The sequence below is a fragment of the Acinonyx jubatus genome, chromosome E2 (genome assembly GCF_027475565.1).
Source record: "Acinonyx jubatus isolate Ajub_Pintada_27869175 chromosome E2, VMU_Ajub_asm_v1.0, whole genome shotgun sequence".
NCBI lineage: Eukaryota > Metazoa > Chordata > Mammalia > Carnivora > Felidae > Acinonyx > Acinonyx jubatus.
In genome coordinates, this window is record NC_069396.1 from 43,773,230 (window position 1) to 43,788,319 (window position 15,090).

Consider the following 15,090-nt stretch of genomic DNA (forward strand, 5'->3'; position numbering starts at 1 on the left):
ACACCACCTCTCTGAGCCTGGCAGAGGTGGGGAGAAGCACCTACCATATAGGACAATGGAGAGGATTTCATCCTGCAAAGGCTCTGCCACGTGTGAGCTGTAGAGCTGGGACTCTTGGGGAGAGCTCTGGAACTTACTCACACATGGAAACCTTTCCAAACCTCAGTCTCCTCTGATTAGTAAAGATAAGAGTGCCACATGTAGGTTTCCCCAAGGGCCCAGAGGGCCCCAGGAAAACTGACCTGGAGCAGGGGATGGCTGAGTGATACAGGGCTCAGGCACAGGCACAAATGATCCAATGGCTGGGTGCTAGCGTGAACTTCTGTGCATTGATTCTTCCAGAAAGACATTGTGGTGGCTTCCAACAAAGTATCGTGCAGGGTCATCGCCCTCTCTTTCTCAGAGGACAGCAGCTATTTTGTCACCGTAGGGAATCGGCATGTGAGGTTCTGGTTCTTGGAAGTCTCCACTGAAGCAAAGGTAGGTTTCTGCCCCTGTCCCCTTAGCCAGGCCTGGCGGTTAACCGTTAGGGGCAGTGTGGACTCCTGTTTCTACCTGAGATTTGGAGCCAGTGATCTCAGAGGTTGTCTGGCCTCTGGTTCAGCTTCTGCTTCTGGGCCTGCTCAGACAGCTCAGACAGCTCGGGTGCTGTCAGGCCCTGCTGGGAAATCTCCTCCCGACACACGGACCCTGGGGCCAGACCTCTTTTCTGGACTGCCACCTTCCAGCCACTCTGCCTAGAAGTGTCTGTTCTGCTTTTTTCTTCCTTTCTCCTCCATTTGGAGGAATGCCTTTGAGCCCTTCTGTTTAGCTATGTGTCATATCGTCTGGTCATGAGAGTCCCATTGTGACCTTGCTGGGGTCGAGGCCATGCAGACAGTGTCTTACTATGCCCTGCTGTGCCTCCAGGTGACGGGCACGGTGCCCCTCGTAGGGCGTTCAGGCATCCTGGGAGAGCTGCACAACAACATCTTCTGTGGCGTGGCTTGTGGCCGGGGCCAGATGGCAGGCAATACCTTCTGTGTGTCCTACTCGGGCCTCCTCTGCCAGTTCAATGAGAAGAGGGTGCTGGAGAAGTGGATCAACCTGAAGGTACCCCACCCTCCCTGTCTGCCATCAGTGGGGAAAACACTCTTCCCAGGACATGTGTCTCTAGGGACATTCAGTAATGTCCCTGCCGGGTAGTTGATTCCACTAACTCTGGGTTTAACCTCTCAAAAGTTCTGCTTGTGAGACTTTTGGTGAGTAACTTTCCCTCAATGAGCCTCAGCTTCCTCATCTGTAAAATGGAAATCCTGCTGCCTACCTCACAGAGTTAATAAGGGAGTCCCATGAGATAATGTATAGAAGGTGCTCAGCACAGTGCCTAGTACCCTGTAATGGGGTCAAGGTTACAATCGCTCTCCTGTCACTGTTTGATCCAGTTCCCATTTTTCTTCTTCACTGAGCACTCTTAACTGGTGGGAGGACTGCATTTTTTTTTTAATCTAAGGTATGATTGACTTCATTTTTCAGTCAAAAAAGACTATGTTAAAAATACATAACTTTTTTTTAAGTTTATTTATTTTGAGAGAGAGTGAGAGTGTGAGCAGGGGAGGGGCATAGAGAGAGAAGGAGAGAGAGAACCCAATCAGGCTCTACACTATCAGCACAGAGCCCATTGCAGGGCTCAGTCTTGCGAACCATGAGATCACGACCTGAGCTGAAACTAAGAGTGGGGTGCTTACCTGACTGGGCCACTGAGGTGCTCTTAAAACATTTTATTTATTTTTTTAAAAATTTTTTTGAATGTTTATTTTTGAAGGAGAGAGAGAGAGCATGAGCAGTGGAGGAGCAGAGAGAAAGGGAGACACAGAATCCAAAGTGGGCTCCAGGCTCTGAGCTGTCAGCACAGAACCTGACATGGGGATGGAACTCACAAACCATGAGATCATGACCTGAGCCGAAGTCAGACGCTTAACCGACTGAGCCACCCAGGTGCCCCCTCTTATAACATTTTAAACCAAAGGATGGGGGCTTCTGGGTCGCTCAGTTGGTTAAGCATCCAACTCCTGATCTCAGCTCAGGTCATGATCTCAGTTTGTGGGATTGAGCCCCGAGTTGGGCTCTAGGCTGATGGTGTGAGTCTGCTTAGGATTCTTCTCTGCCCCTTCCCACTCTCATTCTCTCTCTCTCAAAATAAATAAATAAAAACTTATAAATAAATAGATAAACAAACAAACAAATAAAATAAAGGATGTTACATCTATAAATTGCAGAACTACTTCAGGATCTGAGGGTTTGAATCCAAACTGTCTTCCTATTCTGAGACTGGATGCCCATTGGCTATCAGCAGGAGCATAATGGTTTTCCCTCCTTTTCCTACTCCTGATTTTTTTTTTTTTTTTTTGAGAGAAAAGAGCATGCGAGTCGGGAAGGGGCAGAGAGAGAATCCCAAGCAGTGCAGAGCCTGATGTGGGGCTCCATCTCCCCTGTGAGATTGACCTGAGCTGAGATCAGGAGTTGGATACTTAACCAACTGAGCCACCCAGGCACCCCATCCTACTCCTGCTCTTGTGGCTCCCCTCCAGAACTCACCTTTAGGGTTAAAGGAATGGTGTCAGGCCTGTGGAAGAATTCAGAGTTTCATCTGTTTTTCCTAGTTGGTTAAACATCATTTGTTTTTTTCTCGTTTGAATCCTCTTTCTAGAACTTTGGCAGCTTAAGCAAGTCCAAAGCTTTTGACAGATGGATGGTTAGCCCCTGAGCAGTTGTCATAAATGACAACTTATAAATTAAGTTCCTCTAGACTTGGACACACTCCTGTAATGTGTATCCAGAGGTCTGGCACTTCCTGCCCTGTCCATCTGTGTGTTCTGGCAGGATAGATGGCCCAATTGTCTTTCCTGTATACGGTAACATTTTTCTGTGTTGCTCTGAAGTATAATCTCTATGAAGTTGTTTTCAAACAATAAGGAGTAAAATGTAAGCCTCAAATTAAACCCTTTTACTGCAAATTACCTATCTGAAGTCACTATCTGCTGAACAGATTATTTTCCACACACAGCCGAGTTCCTCTGTAAACAATAACAATTCTGTCATAATTTGTGCCTCTGTCTGCCTGCTGGCATGTTTCTTTCAATGGTGACTGCTACATCCTGATTTCAAAAGTCTTAAAATTTGCTAAAATAGACTTCTTAGACCCAAAGAACTAAAAGGCTTCTCTGGAGGCTGTTCTGTTAGTCCCTGTGTCCCTGAACTGGGCCACATGAAACACCAAGTACACTTGTGTTCCCTTTGCCCCCACAGGTCTCTCTGTCTTCCTGCCTGTGTGTCAGCCAGGAGCTCATCTTTTGCGGCTGCACAGATGGGATAGTCCGCATCTTCCAGGCCCACAGCCTGCAGTACCTCGCGAACCTGCCCAAACCGCACTACCTTGGGGTGGACGTGGCCCAGGGCTTGGAGCCCAGGTACTGCCCAGCAGGGGGAAGGAGAGGAGCCCACTCAGTCTGTCCACTGACATTCACTCATGCTTCCGGCCCCATCTACCTATCTGGCCAGCCCTGGGCTGGAAGGAGACAGCTATAACGAGGCAGCAAAATCTCTGCCACCATGAAGTCTGCAGTCTAGTGAGGGAGCTTGATGATAAGCAAGTACACAAACGAGACCATTTCAGATAGTCATAAATGCTGTGGTGAAATAAAGCAGGGACTCAGAAAGGAAAGTGCCCGGGGATGGGGCTGTGTTGATTGGCAGCCAGGGGAAGCGTCTTTGGTGAGAGGGAGCCAGCTGTGTGGAGAGCTGGGTCCCAAGAGCAAGCGTAAAGACCTGAAGGGAAAAACACCCTGGGCTTGGTGTGTTGCAGGAACAGCTAGGGACTGTGTGATCAGAGCCTAGTGTACCAGGGGAAGATGTTGGGAGACAGGTCTGAACATTTATGGAGACTGGCAGGGGAAGCTTCCTTCCAATAAAGGAAGTCTTTTCTGATGTCAGTGGGCAGCCTGATTTCAGACATTGGCATTGGTTATATGGTCAGGCCTTGAGCATTAGATCCCTCTGGCTGCCATGTTGAGAGGGGGTGGAAGGGCTGAGCTGTGCTGTATCTTCCCCTTTGTTGTAAGGCTGTTTGGTGTCTGTAAAACGTAGGACCTACCTCTCATGGAGACTGGGAATTCAGTGTCGCTAAAGCTCTCAGATCGGCGTGTCATAGATGCTCAGTAAACTGTAGCCTTTGTAGGGAGGCCCCAGGTCAGGGGACAGCTCCCCAGCCCCTTGCATAGGGATTTTTGATCACATGTTGGTGGGGCCCATGAGAGAGAACTGAGAACTGATGGTATGTGTCCATCATCCTTCCATGCTCAGAGAGAGGATGGAGCGTGGGTTGGATTAGATGAAGGGAGAGAGATGTCAACAGGAGTCAAAAATTCAAATGTTCTCAGGGGCCAGCCAGAAGCTTCCAGTTTACAACCTTTGGACTAGAAGCAAAAGCAAAGGAACTGGGAGGGAGGAAGGAGAAGTGGAGTTGGAGTGGGAGATGGACCACCCCAAATATAAGGAATGGCATTGCCAAGCAAGAGGCAGCTAGCTCAGGTGTCACCAGGAGCAGCTGTCACTACTCACAGTGACATTGATGGTGACTGATGGCACATGTGGCCTTGTTAGCTTCCTCTTCCACAGAAAGGCAGAAGCAGTCTACCCAGATACGGTGGCACTGACCTTCGACCCCATCCATCAGTGGCTGTCCTGCGTGTATAAGGACCACAGCATCTACATCTGGGATGTCAAAGACATCAACAAAGTAGGCAAGATGTGGTCGGAGCTCTTCCACAGCTCCTACGTCTGGAACGTGGAGGTGAGTCCCTGTTTTCTTCCCTCTGCCCCTGCTCGGCTCCCATCTGGGGCTCATCTGGGGAAAGCTTCCCCAGTTTAGGGAACCCATTCAGCTCTTCCTTCACAAGATCCCAACTTTGTGCCAGATGCTGTTCTATCTAGGTGCTGGAGACATAGCTGGGAAGGAAACTGATGAAAGTCCTGCATTCGGGGGGGAGAGTAAACCCACACGTCATCAACACCAACCAAGCAGCACTACCTCTCCAAAGAAAAATAAAACAGCGTAGGGCAAAAGGGATCAAGGGTGCTATTCTAGAGAGGGGAATGATCAGGGAAGTCCTCTCTGAGGACATGACATTCAAGCAGAGACCTGCAGGAAGCACGGCGTGTGGCCACTGGGGAGAACAGTGTTAAGAACACGTGTACCTTGGAGAGCTTGCTGTGGAGGCCATTTGTGTAGTTTAGTGCTTTTCTAAGTGTTGAAGTTTTCTGAGAATGAGTCTTTGGGATGTTTTCATTCTCTAAAGCTGTTCTAAGTCCTGGCACATAAGACAACCAGTGGGGAAATAGTTGTATTCTACCTTTTTTTTTTCTTTTTTTGTCCCTCAAATTTCTTACTGATAGAGCACTTGTCCTAGAGAAATTATGTTTTTGGTGGCCCAGTTCACAACTGGGAGAAATAACTTGATCCGTTTGAATAAGCATTATTTAGCCCTTTGACTGCTTGAATCCATCTGCCTTCGTAGATCTGAGTTTTCTGCTGATAGCACTTTTCTCTTAACAAGCATGTTGTTTAAATAACTTTAAATTTTTGTATATAAATATATTCTCCTTGAAAAACAGGTGAAATATTTCAAAGCTAAAGACTGTTTTGATCACTTCCCTATCCCCCAATCTTCTCTCTCACCCTCACCTTTGTTGTTGGTTTAGTATATGCTCTTTCAGTTCATTTTCTTTGCATCCACCTGTTATTTATAGTATCTGTCTCTTCAACAAAAATATCTGTGGGTGCATCTTTTTATCAGTTCTGGAGAGAACAGCCAGTACAGACTTAATAATTGCCTCTACCCTGTTCTTTCTCTTCATCTGTAACTCCAATGTCCTGTCTCTATCCCTCATACTTTTTATAAATAGAACAGATCTAGAAAACCACACAAAAGAAATGTACAGTTTATTAATTGTTAGCAGCTATTGGTGCTCAATGCATAGATCCATTTATTCCTTGGGGGTTGCAATATGGTGATATTCTAATTCTATCATTTCTTTTTATTAGTTGGACTACTTATATGAAGAAACAATTCCCCTCATCTACCATTTGGTCACCCCAGTGGTACACTTCATATAGGAAAGGCAGGATAAATGCTTGATTCTTTCCCTTTATTTACCAGTTTTCAAGATAATGAATTGGTTCCCTGTCCTCTAAAGGTAACTAGTTGTTTTTATTTAATATCATTCTAAACTCATATATGTAAATATACTGGATATATTTTAATCCATTGCAATTATTAACATTATTAAAGCTCAAATTGTCCCATCTTTGACCAGTGGGAACCTCTTTAAGTTGGCTCCTGAGTCCTTTGGACATGACCCTAGTAATCTTTCTTTGGTAGCTTCCTTGCTATTGGAGATGACGAGATGTTCCAGTTGCATCTTGTACATTTCCTGTCCCAGACCTGGAATCAACCATTTCTTGAAGAAGCCCTGAGTTTTTGTTTTGTTTTCAGTGTGAACTGGTATTTCAAATTCACTGTCTGAGTGCTGGGGATGCTCATAGGTATTGGATTGATCCTTCCAGAATCCTAAAGACATGGGGGATGATGGAATTAGGATATCTCCCCAGTTAATCATTTACTTATTCCCACATTATATGTACAACAGTCTGAGAATGACAATTACTCAATTTTGAAAAGAGTTTAAAACAATTTTTTTGCCTATGTTCTCTCCATTCACCCCCATTTTTAAAAATAGTTATACTATTTCTGTGTGATTTGATCATTATATACCACATTCTCTTCCTTATGACCCCATTTATTTGGGGGAGGGTAATAAGTGTACATATATATTGTGGTAAAATACACATAGCATAAAATTCACCATTTAAATAATTTTAAAATGTACAATTCAGTGGCGTTCAATACATTCACAATGTTATACAACCATCCCTACTATCCAGCACTGGAACATTTTCATCACCTCAAAAGGAAACTCTGTACCCAAGCAATCAATCCCTTTTCCCACTTCCCCAACCCTAATCTGCTTTCTGTCGCTATGACTTTGCCTGTTCTGAATATTTCATACAAATGGAAAAATAAAATATGTAGACTCTGTGTCTGGATTCTTTCACTTAATGTTTTCAAGGTTTATCCACGTGGTTACTTACATGTTTCAGTACTTCATTCCTTTTTTAGGGTTGAATAATACTCCCTTGTATGGATATACCATGTTTTGTTTATCTGTTCATCAATTGATGGATATTTGTGTTGTTTCCATCCTCTGGCTTTATGAATAGTGCTGCTATGAACGTTCATGTACAAGCTTTGTTTGAACATCTGTTTTCAGTTCTTTGGGGTGGTATACCTGGTGGGCAGAATTGCTGGGTCATATGGTAATTCTGTGTTTAACTTTTTGAGGAACCCCCAAACTTTTCCCAGCAGCTGCATCATTTTACATTCCCACTAGCCATCCTCCACATCCTTACCAACACTGTTTTTTTTTTTATTTTTGAAGTATAGCCATCTTAGTGTTTGTGAAATGGTAGTATATTGTGGTTTTGACTTGCATTTCCCTAATGGTTAATGATACTGAATTTCTTTTTATGTGCTAGCTGGTAATTTGTATATCTTTGAAGAAATATCTATTCAAATATTTTGTCCAGTTTTTACTTGGGTTGTCTTTTTGCTTTTGAATTGTAAGAGTTCTTTACATATTCTGGATATCCTTATTAGATATATGATTTACAAATATTTTCTTCCATTTTTATGTTATCCACTTTCTTGTATCCTTTGATGTACAAAGATTTTTAATTTTGATAAAGTTCAATTTAGTTTTTTCTTTTATTGCTTGTATCTTTGGTGTCATAACTAAAAAACCATTGCCAAATCCACAACCATGGAGATTTACTTTTCTTCTAAGGGTTTTATTATTTTAGCTCTTCCATTTAGGTCTTTGGTCTCTTTTGAGTTAATTTTTGTTAACTTTTATACTTGAAGCAAGGGTCCAGCTTCATTATTTTGCATGTGGGTATATAATTCCAGCACTGTTTATTGAACAGACTATTCTTTCCCCTTGGATAATCTTGGCACACTTGTCGAAAATCAATTGACCATAGATGTATGGATTTAATTTTGTACCCTCAGTTATATTCCATTGATGTATGTCTATCTCTATGCCAATGGCACAGAATTTTGATTACTGTAGCTTTGTAATAAGTTTTGAAATTAGGAAGTGTGTTTCCTACAACTTCGTTCTTCTTTATCAATATTGGCACTATTTGGGATCAGCTTTTCTGTTTCTGAAAAAAAAAAACAAACAACAACCTTATCTCCATTGTAATTTTTATCTTCTTCTTGCCAGCCCTTGGTTTAGTTTGCTCTTCTTTTCTAGTTCCTTAAGGTGAGACATTATTGATTTGAGACTTTCCTGATGGAGGCATTTACAGCTATAAATTTCCCTCTGAGTATTGCTTTTGCTGCATTCCATAAGTTTTGGTATATTGTGTTTTCATTTTCACTTGTGTCAAAGTATTTTCTAATTTCCCTTTGATTTCTTCACTGATCCATTGGTTGTGTAACAGTGCGTGATTTAATATTCACATATTTGTTAATTCTCCAAATTTCCTTCTGTTATTTGTAATTTCATTCTGACTGTCGTTAGATTGTTTGTGTGATTACAGTCTTTTAAAATGTATTGACTTCTTGGGGCGCCTGGGTGGCGCAGTGGGTTAAGCGTCTGACTTCAGCCAGGTCACGATCTCGCGGTCCATGAGTTCGAGCCCTGCATCAGGCTCTGGGCTGATGGCTCAGAGCCTGGAGCCTGTTTCCGATTCTGTGTTTCCCTCTCTCTCTGCCCCTCCCCCGTTCATGCTCTGTGTCTCTCTGTTCCAAAAATAAAAATAAAAACGTTGAAAAAAAATTTTTTTTTAAAATAATAAAAAATAATAAAATGTATTGACTTCTTTTGTTACCTTATAGGTGGTCTATTCTGGAGAATGCTCCATGTTTACTTGAGAAGAATGTGGGTTATGCCGTTATTGGGTGGAGTATTCTTTACATATCTGTTAGTCTGTTTGGTTTATAGTGTTTTTCTAGTCCTCTATTTCCTTATTGATAATTTCTTATAACTATCTTTTGTTGAAAATGGAATGTTGAAGTCTTCAACTGCTATAATGCTGTTTCCAATTCTGTCAGTTTTTGCTTCGTGTATTTTGGTTCTCTGCTCTTATGTGTGTATGTTTGTGTTATATCTTCTTGATGGTTGGCCCCTTTATCAATATATAATGCCCTTCTTTGTCACTTGTAACAGTTTTTTTTTTATATGAAATTTATTGTCAAATTGGTTTCCATACAACACCCAGTGCTCATCCCAAAAGGTGCCCTCCTCAATACCCATCACCCACCCTCTCCTCCCTCCCACCCCCCATTAACCCTCAGTTTGTTCTCAGTTTTTAACAGTCTTTTATGCTTTTGGCTCTCTCCCACTCTAACCTCTTTTTTTTTTTTTTTCCTTCCCCTCCCCCATGGGTTCCTGTTAAGTTTCTCAGGATCCACATAAGAGTGAAACCATATGGTATCTGTCTTTCTCTGTATGGCTTATTTCACTTAGCATCACACTCTCCAGTTCCATCCACGTTGCTACAAAAGGCCATATTTCATTTTTTCTCATTGCCACGTAGTATTCCATTGTGTATATAAACCACAATTTCTTTATCCATTCATCAGTTGATGGACATTTAGGCTCTTTCCATAATTTGGCTATTGTTGAGAGTGCTGCTATGAGCATTGGGGTACAAGTGCCCCACTTGTAACAGTTTTTAAAAATTTTTTTAAAAAATATTTATTTTTGAAAGAGAGACAGAGTGTGAGTGTGGGGATGAGGGGGCAGGGAGCAGAGAGAGAGGGAGACACAGAATCTGAAGCAGGCTCCAGGCCCTGAGTTGTCAGCACAGAGCCCAACAGGGGCTTGAACCCATGAGCAGTGAGCTCATGACCTGATCCAAAGAGGGATGCTCAACTGACTGAGCCACCCAGGCACCCCCACTTGTAACAGTTTTTGACTTAAACTCTATTTCGTCTGATACTACTATATACATGCAAATTTCTTTTCTGGTTACTATTTGTATGGAGTATCTTTTTTTTTTTTTTTAATATATGAAATTTATTGTCAAATTGGTTTCCATACAACACCCAGTGCTCATCCCAAAAGATGCCCTCTTCAATGCCCATCACCTACCCTTCCCTCCTTCCCAGCCCCCCATCAACCCTCAGTTTGTTCTCAGTTTTTAAGAGTCTCTTATGCTTTGGCTTTCTCCCACTCTAACCTCATTTTTTTTTCCCCTTCCCCTCCCCCATGGGTTTCTGTTAAGTTTCTCAGGATCCACATAAGAGTGAAAACATATGGTATCTGTCTTTCTCTGTATGGCTTGTTTCACTTAGCATAACACTCTCCAGTTCCATCCACATTGCTACAAAGGGCCATATTTCATTCTTTCTCATTGCCACGTAGTACTCCTGTATGGAGTATCTTTTTACATAACTTTACTTTCACCCTGTATGTGTCTGGATATAAAGTAGCCTCTTATGGACAACAGAGAGTTGGATCTTTTTTTAATGAAGTCTGCCAATAATTTCCTTTTTATTACAGAGTTTAATCCCTTTACATTTAAGGTAATTACTCCTAAGATGGGATTTATTTTTATTTTCTTCTTTTCTTGCCTATCTCATAATTTTTTTTTGTTGAAACCTAGATATTTTGATTTTTATAATGTGATGACTCTGGAAATCAAATTCTTCTCCTCCACGCTGGGGTTTGTTGTGTGGGTTGTAGTTGTTTAGTGGTTTTTCTGAACTGTTTTTGTAAAGATTGTGTTCTTTTTCATGTGTAGTCACTAAAGTCTTTCCATTATCTGAGATGTCGGCTGTTGTGATTTGACAGCAGTTTCCTTAAATGTCAAAATGCAGCAGCTTCTTTCTTTTTTAAGCTCTCCCTGGTTATTGTAAGTTAGATTCCAGAGTTCTGAAAAAGTTGATTCTGACAGTTTTTTGGAGCTTAAGTTTGTTTCGGTGGAGGGATAGCTTTTTGGAGTTCTCCCCACTGTGCCGTTTTCAGTGATGTCACTTGACCCTCATTTATTCTTTGTTCTACGAGTAACTATATATTTAATCTATGTTGATGTCTCTAGTTGTTTTTGTTGTCTGGAGCTCCTTCTTTTTTTTTTTTTTTGAGAGAGAGCACGGGGGAGGGGCAGAGAGAGGGGGACAGAGGATCTGAAACAGGCTCTGCACTGACAGCACAGAGCCCGTGGACCTCGAACTCACGAGCCATGAGATCATGATCTGAGCCAAAGTCAGACGCTTAACCGACTGAGCCAACCAGCTGCCCCTGGAGCTCATTCTTTAGAAGATTTGTCAGGAACAGTTCATGGGGACAGTATCTCCCAATATGAGTTTTTGCATATTGGTAAGTTTATATTTGTCCTTTATACTTGAAAGTCACTCCTGCTGGATAGAAAATATTTGGCTCATGTTTTCTTTCCTTGTCTCTCTTAAATACATTATTTCATTTTCTTATGGTTATTGAAATGTCTGATTGTTTTCCCTTTTAAGTCACTTTCTGTGCTTGCCTAGAAGCCCAAAGGATTTCTTTCTTTTACTTTTAGGCCTAGTAATGTTACTCTAGAGTATATCTTGATATTGGTTTTTATAGGTAGACCTATTCCTGCTGTATACATTTTAGTATTTCTGTTCCCTTGATGTGGTTTTCTTCAGGGATTTCTATTATCTATATGTTGGATTCTCATTGCCTAGCTCCAGTAGTGTCACTTTTTCTCAAATCCTTTTAGTTCTTTCATCATTTGTTTTATTTTTAATAATTTCCCCCTTTTAAGGGTGCCTGGGTGGCTCAGTTGGTTAAGTGTCTGACTCTTGGTTTCAGTTACGTCATGTGATCTCATGGTTTGTGGGTTTAAGCCCCGCATTCTGCCTCATGCTGACAGTGTGGAGCCTGCTTGGGATTCTCTCTCTCTGCCCCTCCCCCTCTGGCCCCCTCTGTCTCTCTCTCAAAATAAATAAATAAACTTAAAAGATAAAAAAAAAAAAAAGCCCCCTTTTTACCTATTTCTTCATGCCTTACCTTTTTGTGTTTATTCGCTTTTGGATTCCTTCTAATTTGGTTTTTATTCCTAAAATGATCTCTTCATTTATTTCTAACTCTGAATTCTGTCATCTTATTTCTGAATTTCCTAATTGGGAAATTGTTTTGTTTTGTGGAAATATGTTTCTGGTGTGCTTTCTTTCTTTTCCTTTTATTTTAAAGGGTAACTTTGTTTGGGACTGGAGTTTGGTCCTTTTTTGTTTTCATTTTTAGAAATGGTATAGTTCATGGGGCACCTGGCTGGCTCAGTCCGTAGAGCCATGATCTGAGGGTCATGAGTTTGAACCCCACCTTGGGTGTAGAGATTACTTAAATAAAAATAAAAACAAGTTGGTGTGGTTGAGGGCAGATTTTCTAGCTCCCCAAGAATGGATTCCATCTTCTATGATTTTTATACTATTTAAAAAAATATGGCAGCTTGCTTTCTGATATTTCCTTATTATGTTCCTATTTATGTGTTGTACCCCTACCTTTTTCTAAGCCTCCTCTTTACTCTGGCTTTCCAGTGTCTATCCTGATCAGTCTTGTTTTCCCTCTGGGTGGGCCTTTGGCCATGGGTGAGAGCCATGGCAGGTCAGTGTTAAGAGTTCACAGGATCTTCACAGCTCCAGCCCCTTCCGACCTAATTGCCAAAGCACACACTCAACCACTATTGGAGTGGATAAAACCCTCCTGGTTTGAACTGCTGTTCAGTTTGAACTGTTGTACTTTCCCTGTGAATACCCGTTGGCTACTTTGGGGTTATCCTTTGTTGGGTAACCACAGAGTTACTCAAAGAACAACAATGTTGCTTCCTTCTGTGTTCTCTCATATACATGTTGACAAACTACTGGAGGTATTTAGTCCCTACCTGCTTGTATTTTGGGAGTTATGAGAATATCGTATCACCTAATTTTGCTGTAAGTGTTGTCTGTGGGGTTTTGGTTTTGATATCTGGTTGCTCATTTTGATGTGGCGATTTTAGATTAAAAATCTGTGCTACTGCTGTTATCATTTCCTCAGAACCCGGTTTTCCAGATTTGAAATCTCGCTATATGTCATCTTTTTGACTGTCTGACCTGCATTTTGCTTCTAGAAATAGTTCTGTTTTGTTGTTTTTCAGCCCTGCTTGGTTAGTCTTTATAATTTATGGTCGGCTAGTCATACTTTTACTCTTGTCAAAGCTCTTCTATTTCTTTAAGCATGTTAAACATAGTTATTTTATGTTCTGTGTGATAATTCCAGTATTTGAAGCTGGATGGCTATTTCTGCTTCTTACTCATGGTACCTTGTTTCCTTTTGTGCTTAGTGATTTTTGATGGAGCTGCCCATTTGCCTTGGAAATTTACGTGTGGGGATGTTTCATGGCCTGGGCTGAAGATGGGGCATGGACAATATATAGTAGCATTCGGTGTCCTTGTTTTCTTGTTCATTTTTAACATAGAAGGCATTACGCCATGCCTGTTTATCTGCCACATACTTTTTGTCACCAAAATGCACTAGTATATCATAATGCTTCCACTGACATGGTTGTAATGAATCGCCCTTTGCCTTGTTCTCTGGGGACTGTAGGTGTATCCGGAGTTTGAAGATCAGAGAGCTTGTCTGCCATCAGGATCTTTTCTTACTTGCTCCTCAGACAACACCATCCGCTTTTGGAACATGGATAGCAGCCCTGACTCTCACTGGCAGAAAAATATCTTCAGTAATGTGAGTGGCTCAATTATGAACCATATTTTAGGAGGAACTGAGACATACTTTAAGTAGGATATAGGGACAAGAGGGGGTCTTATGGACCTTGGTGTTAAGTTTCACTGAGGGCAAGAAGCAGGAAGCAAGACCAGTCACACTCTGTCGCCTTCTCTCTTGTCTCTCACTCTCTCCCTCTTTTTCTTTCTGAGGTAGTGTGGTCTGTCCTCTTTGCTTCTCTCTGCCCATCAGCTCCTGCTTTCTAGGTGTGTCAACACAGCTACTCCAGGCAACCTGACATATTCAGTAGAAATGAAATTGTTCCCCAGGTCTTGAGTCAGAACTCTCTGGAAGAACACCTGACAGACCAAATCAGGGAGGGGCTTCCCCTGTCTAGCTAACTGCCACACAGTGAAGCCTTGGGTGAGGGTGCTGGCAGCGTCCCAAAGAGAGCCATGATGTTGGGAGGGCTGAAGAAATGGTTGATATTGCTAGGTCAGTGAGGGAGCTTCTCTTAGGAGCTGAGATCTGATTCATGCATTCATTTATTCTGCAGATGCTTAGTAAGATCTATGCTAGGTGCTATGCTACATGCTGGGGACACATCAGTGACTAAGACCCTCCTTCTGCCCTTGTGGCTCCCACAGTCTAGAAGGGAGAGGCACCAATAACTGCACAAATTATGGTATAATCATAAGCATGATAAGCATGGAAATAAATTGTGAAGTGTTAGTAGGATATGTAACAGTGTCATCTGATTTTATCTGTAGTGTGAGGGGCAGTTTCCTGGAGGAGGAGACAACTGAGCTGAGATGTGGAGGATAGGGATGAGCAAAGAGGGGAGGGGAGAGTGTCCTACACCAAGGGAATAGCCTGTGCAAAGGCCCTGAGGTGAGAAAGAGTTTGGGCAGTTGGAAAACCTGAGCAGTCACTGTGGCTGGAACAAAACAGGCTCTTAATGCAGGCTGTGTGTAGCAGGTGCCCTTTTACTCCCCTCACCCCCCCCCGACACCCAGTACTACCACCTTCTCTTCTGCACCTGTGTGATATACATGTTATATTTGTCTGCATACAATAGAAAAACCCAAAGCCAAGAGGAAAAGTTTGGTTTTCTGACTCATAAAAATAGTCTGGAGGTCACCATCCAGGCTGTTTTGGCAGCTGCAGGAAGCCCTTGGAGACCCGAGAGCCTTTAGGTGTCCACACTGCCATTTTGGAGTCATCCTTGTCCTTGTCATCCAGTAT

At 42.3% G+C, this 15,090-nt stretch overlaps 1 protein-coding gene across 3 annotated transcripts in view; it reads left to right on the forward strand.

Moving 5' to 3' along the window:
• Positions 1 to 15,090, forward strand: part of WDR62 (WD repeat domain 62) — a 45,053-nt gene that overhangs the window by 8,746 nt on the left and 21,217 nt on the right. For 2 of the 3 annotated variants that reach the window (XR_008293418.1, XM_027044676.2), the window contains exons 6-10: positions 343 to 480; positions 910 to 1,092; positions 3,289 to 3,449; positions 4,642 to 4,831; positions 13,729 to 13,866. Coding sequence is in view for 2 of the 3 variants with exons in the window: in XM_027044676.2 (XP_026900477.1) it covers positions 343 to 480; positions 910 to 1,092; positions 3,289 to 3,449; positions 4,642 to 4,831; positions 13,729 to 13,866 (810 nt within the window). In the remaining variant the exon portion in view is untranslated. The remainder of the gene's footprint in view (positions 1 to 342; positions 481 to 909; positions 1,093 to 3,288; positions 3,450 to 4,641; positions 4,832 to 13,728; positions 13,867 to 15,090) is intronic. The other variant, XM_027044677.2, reaches the window with a different exon arrangement.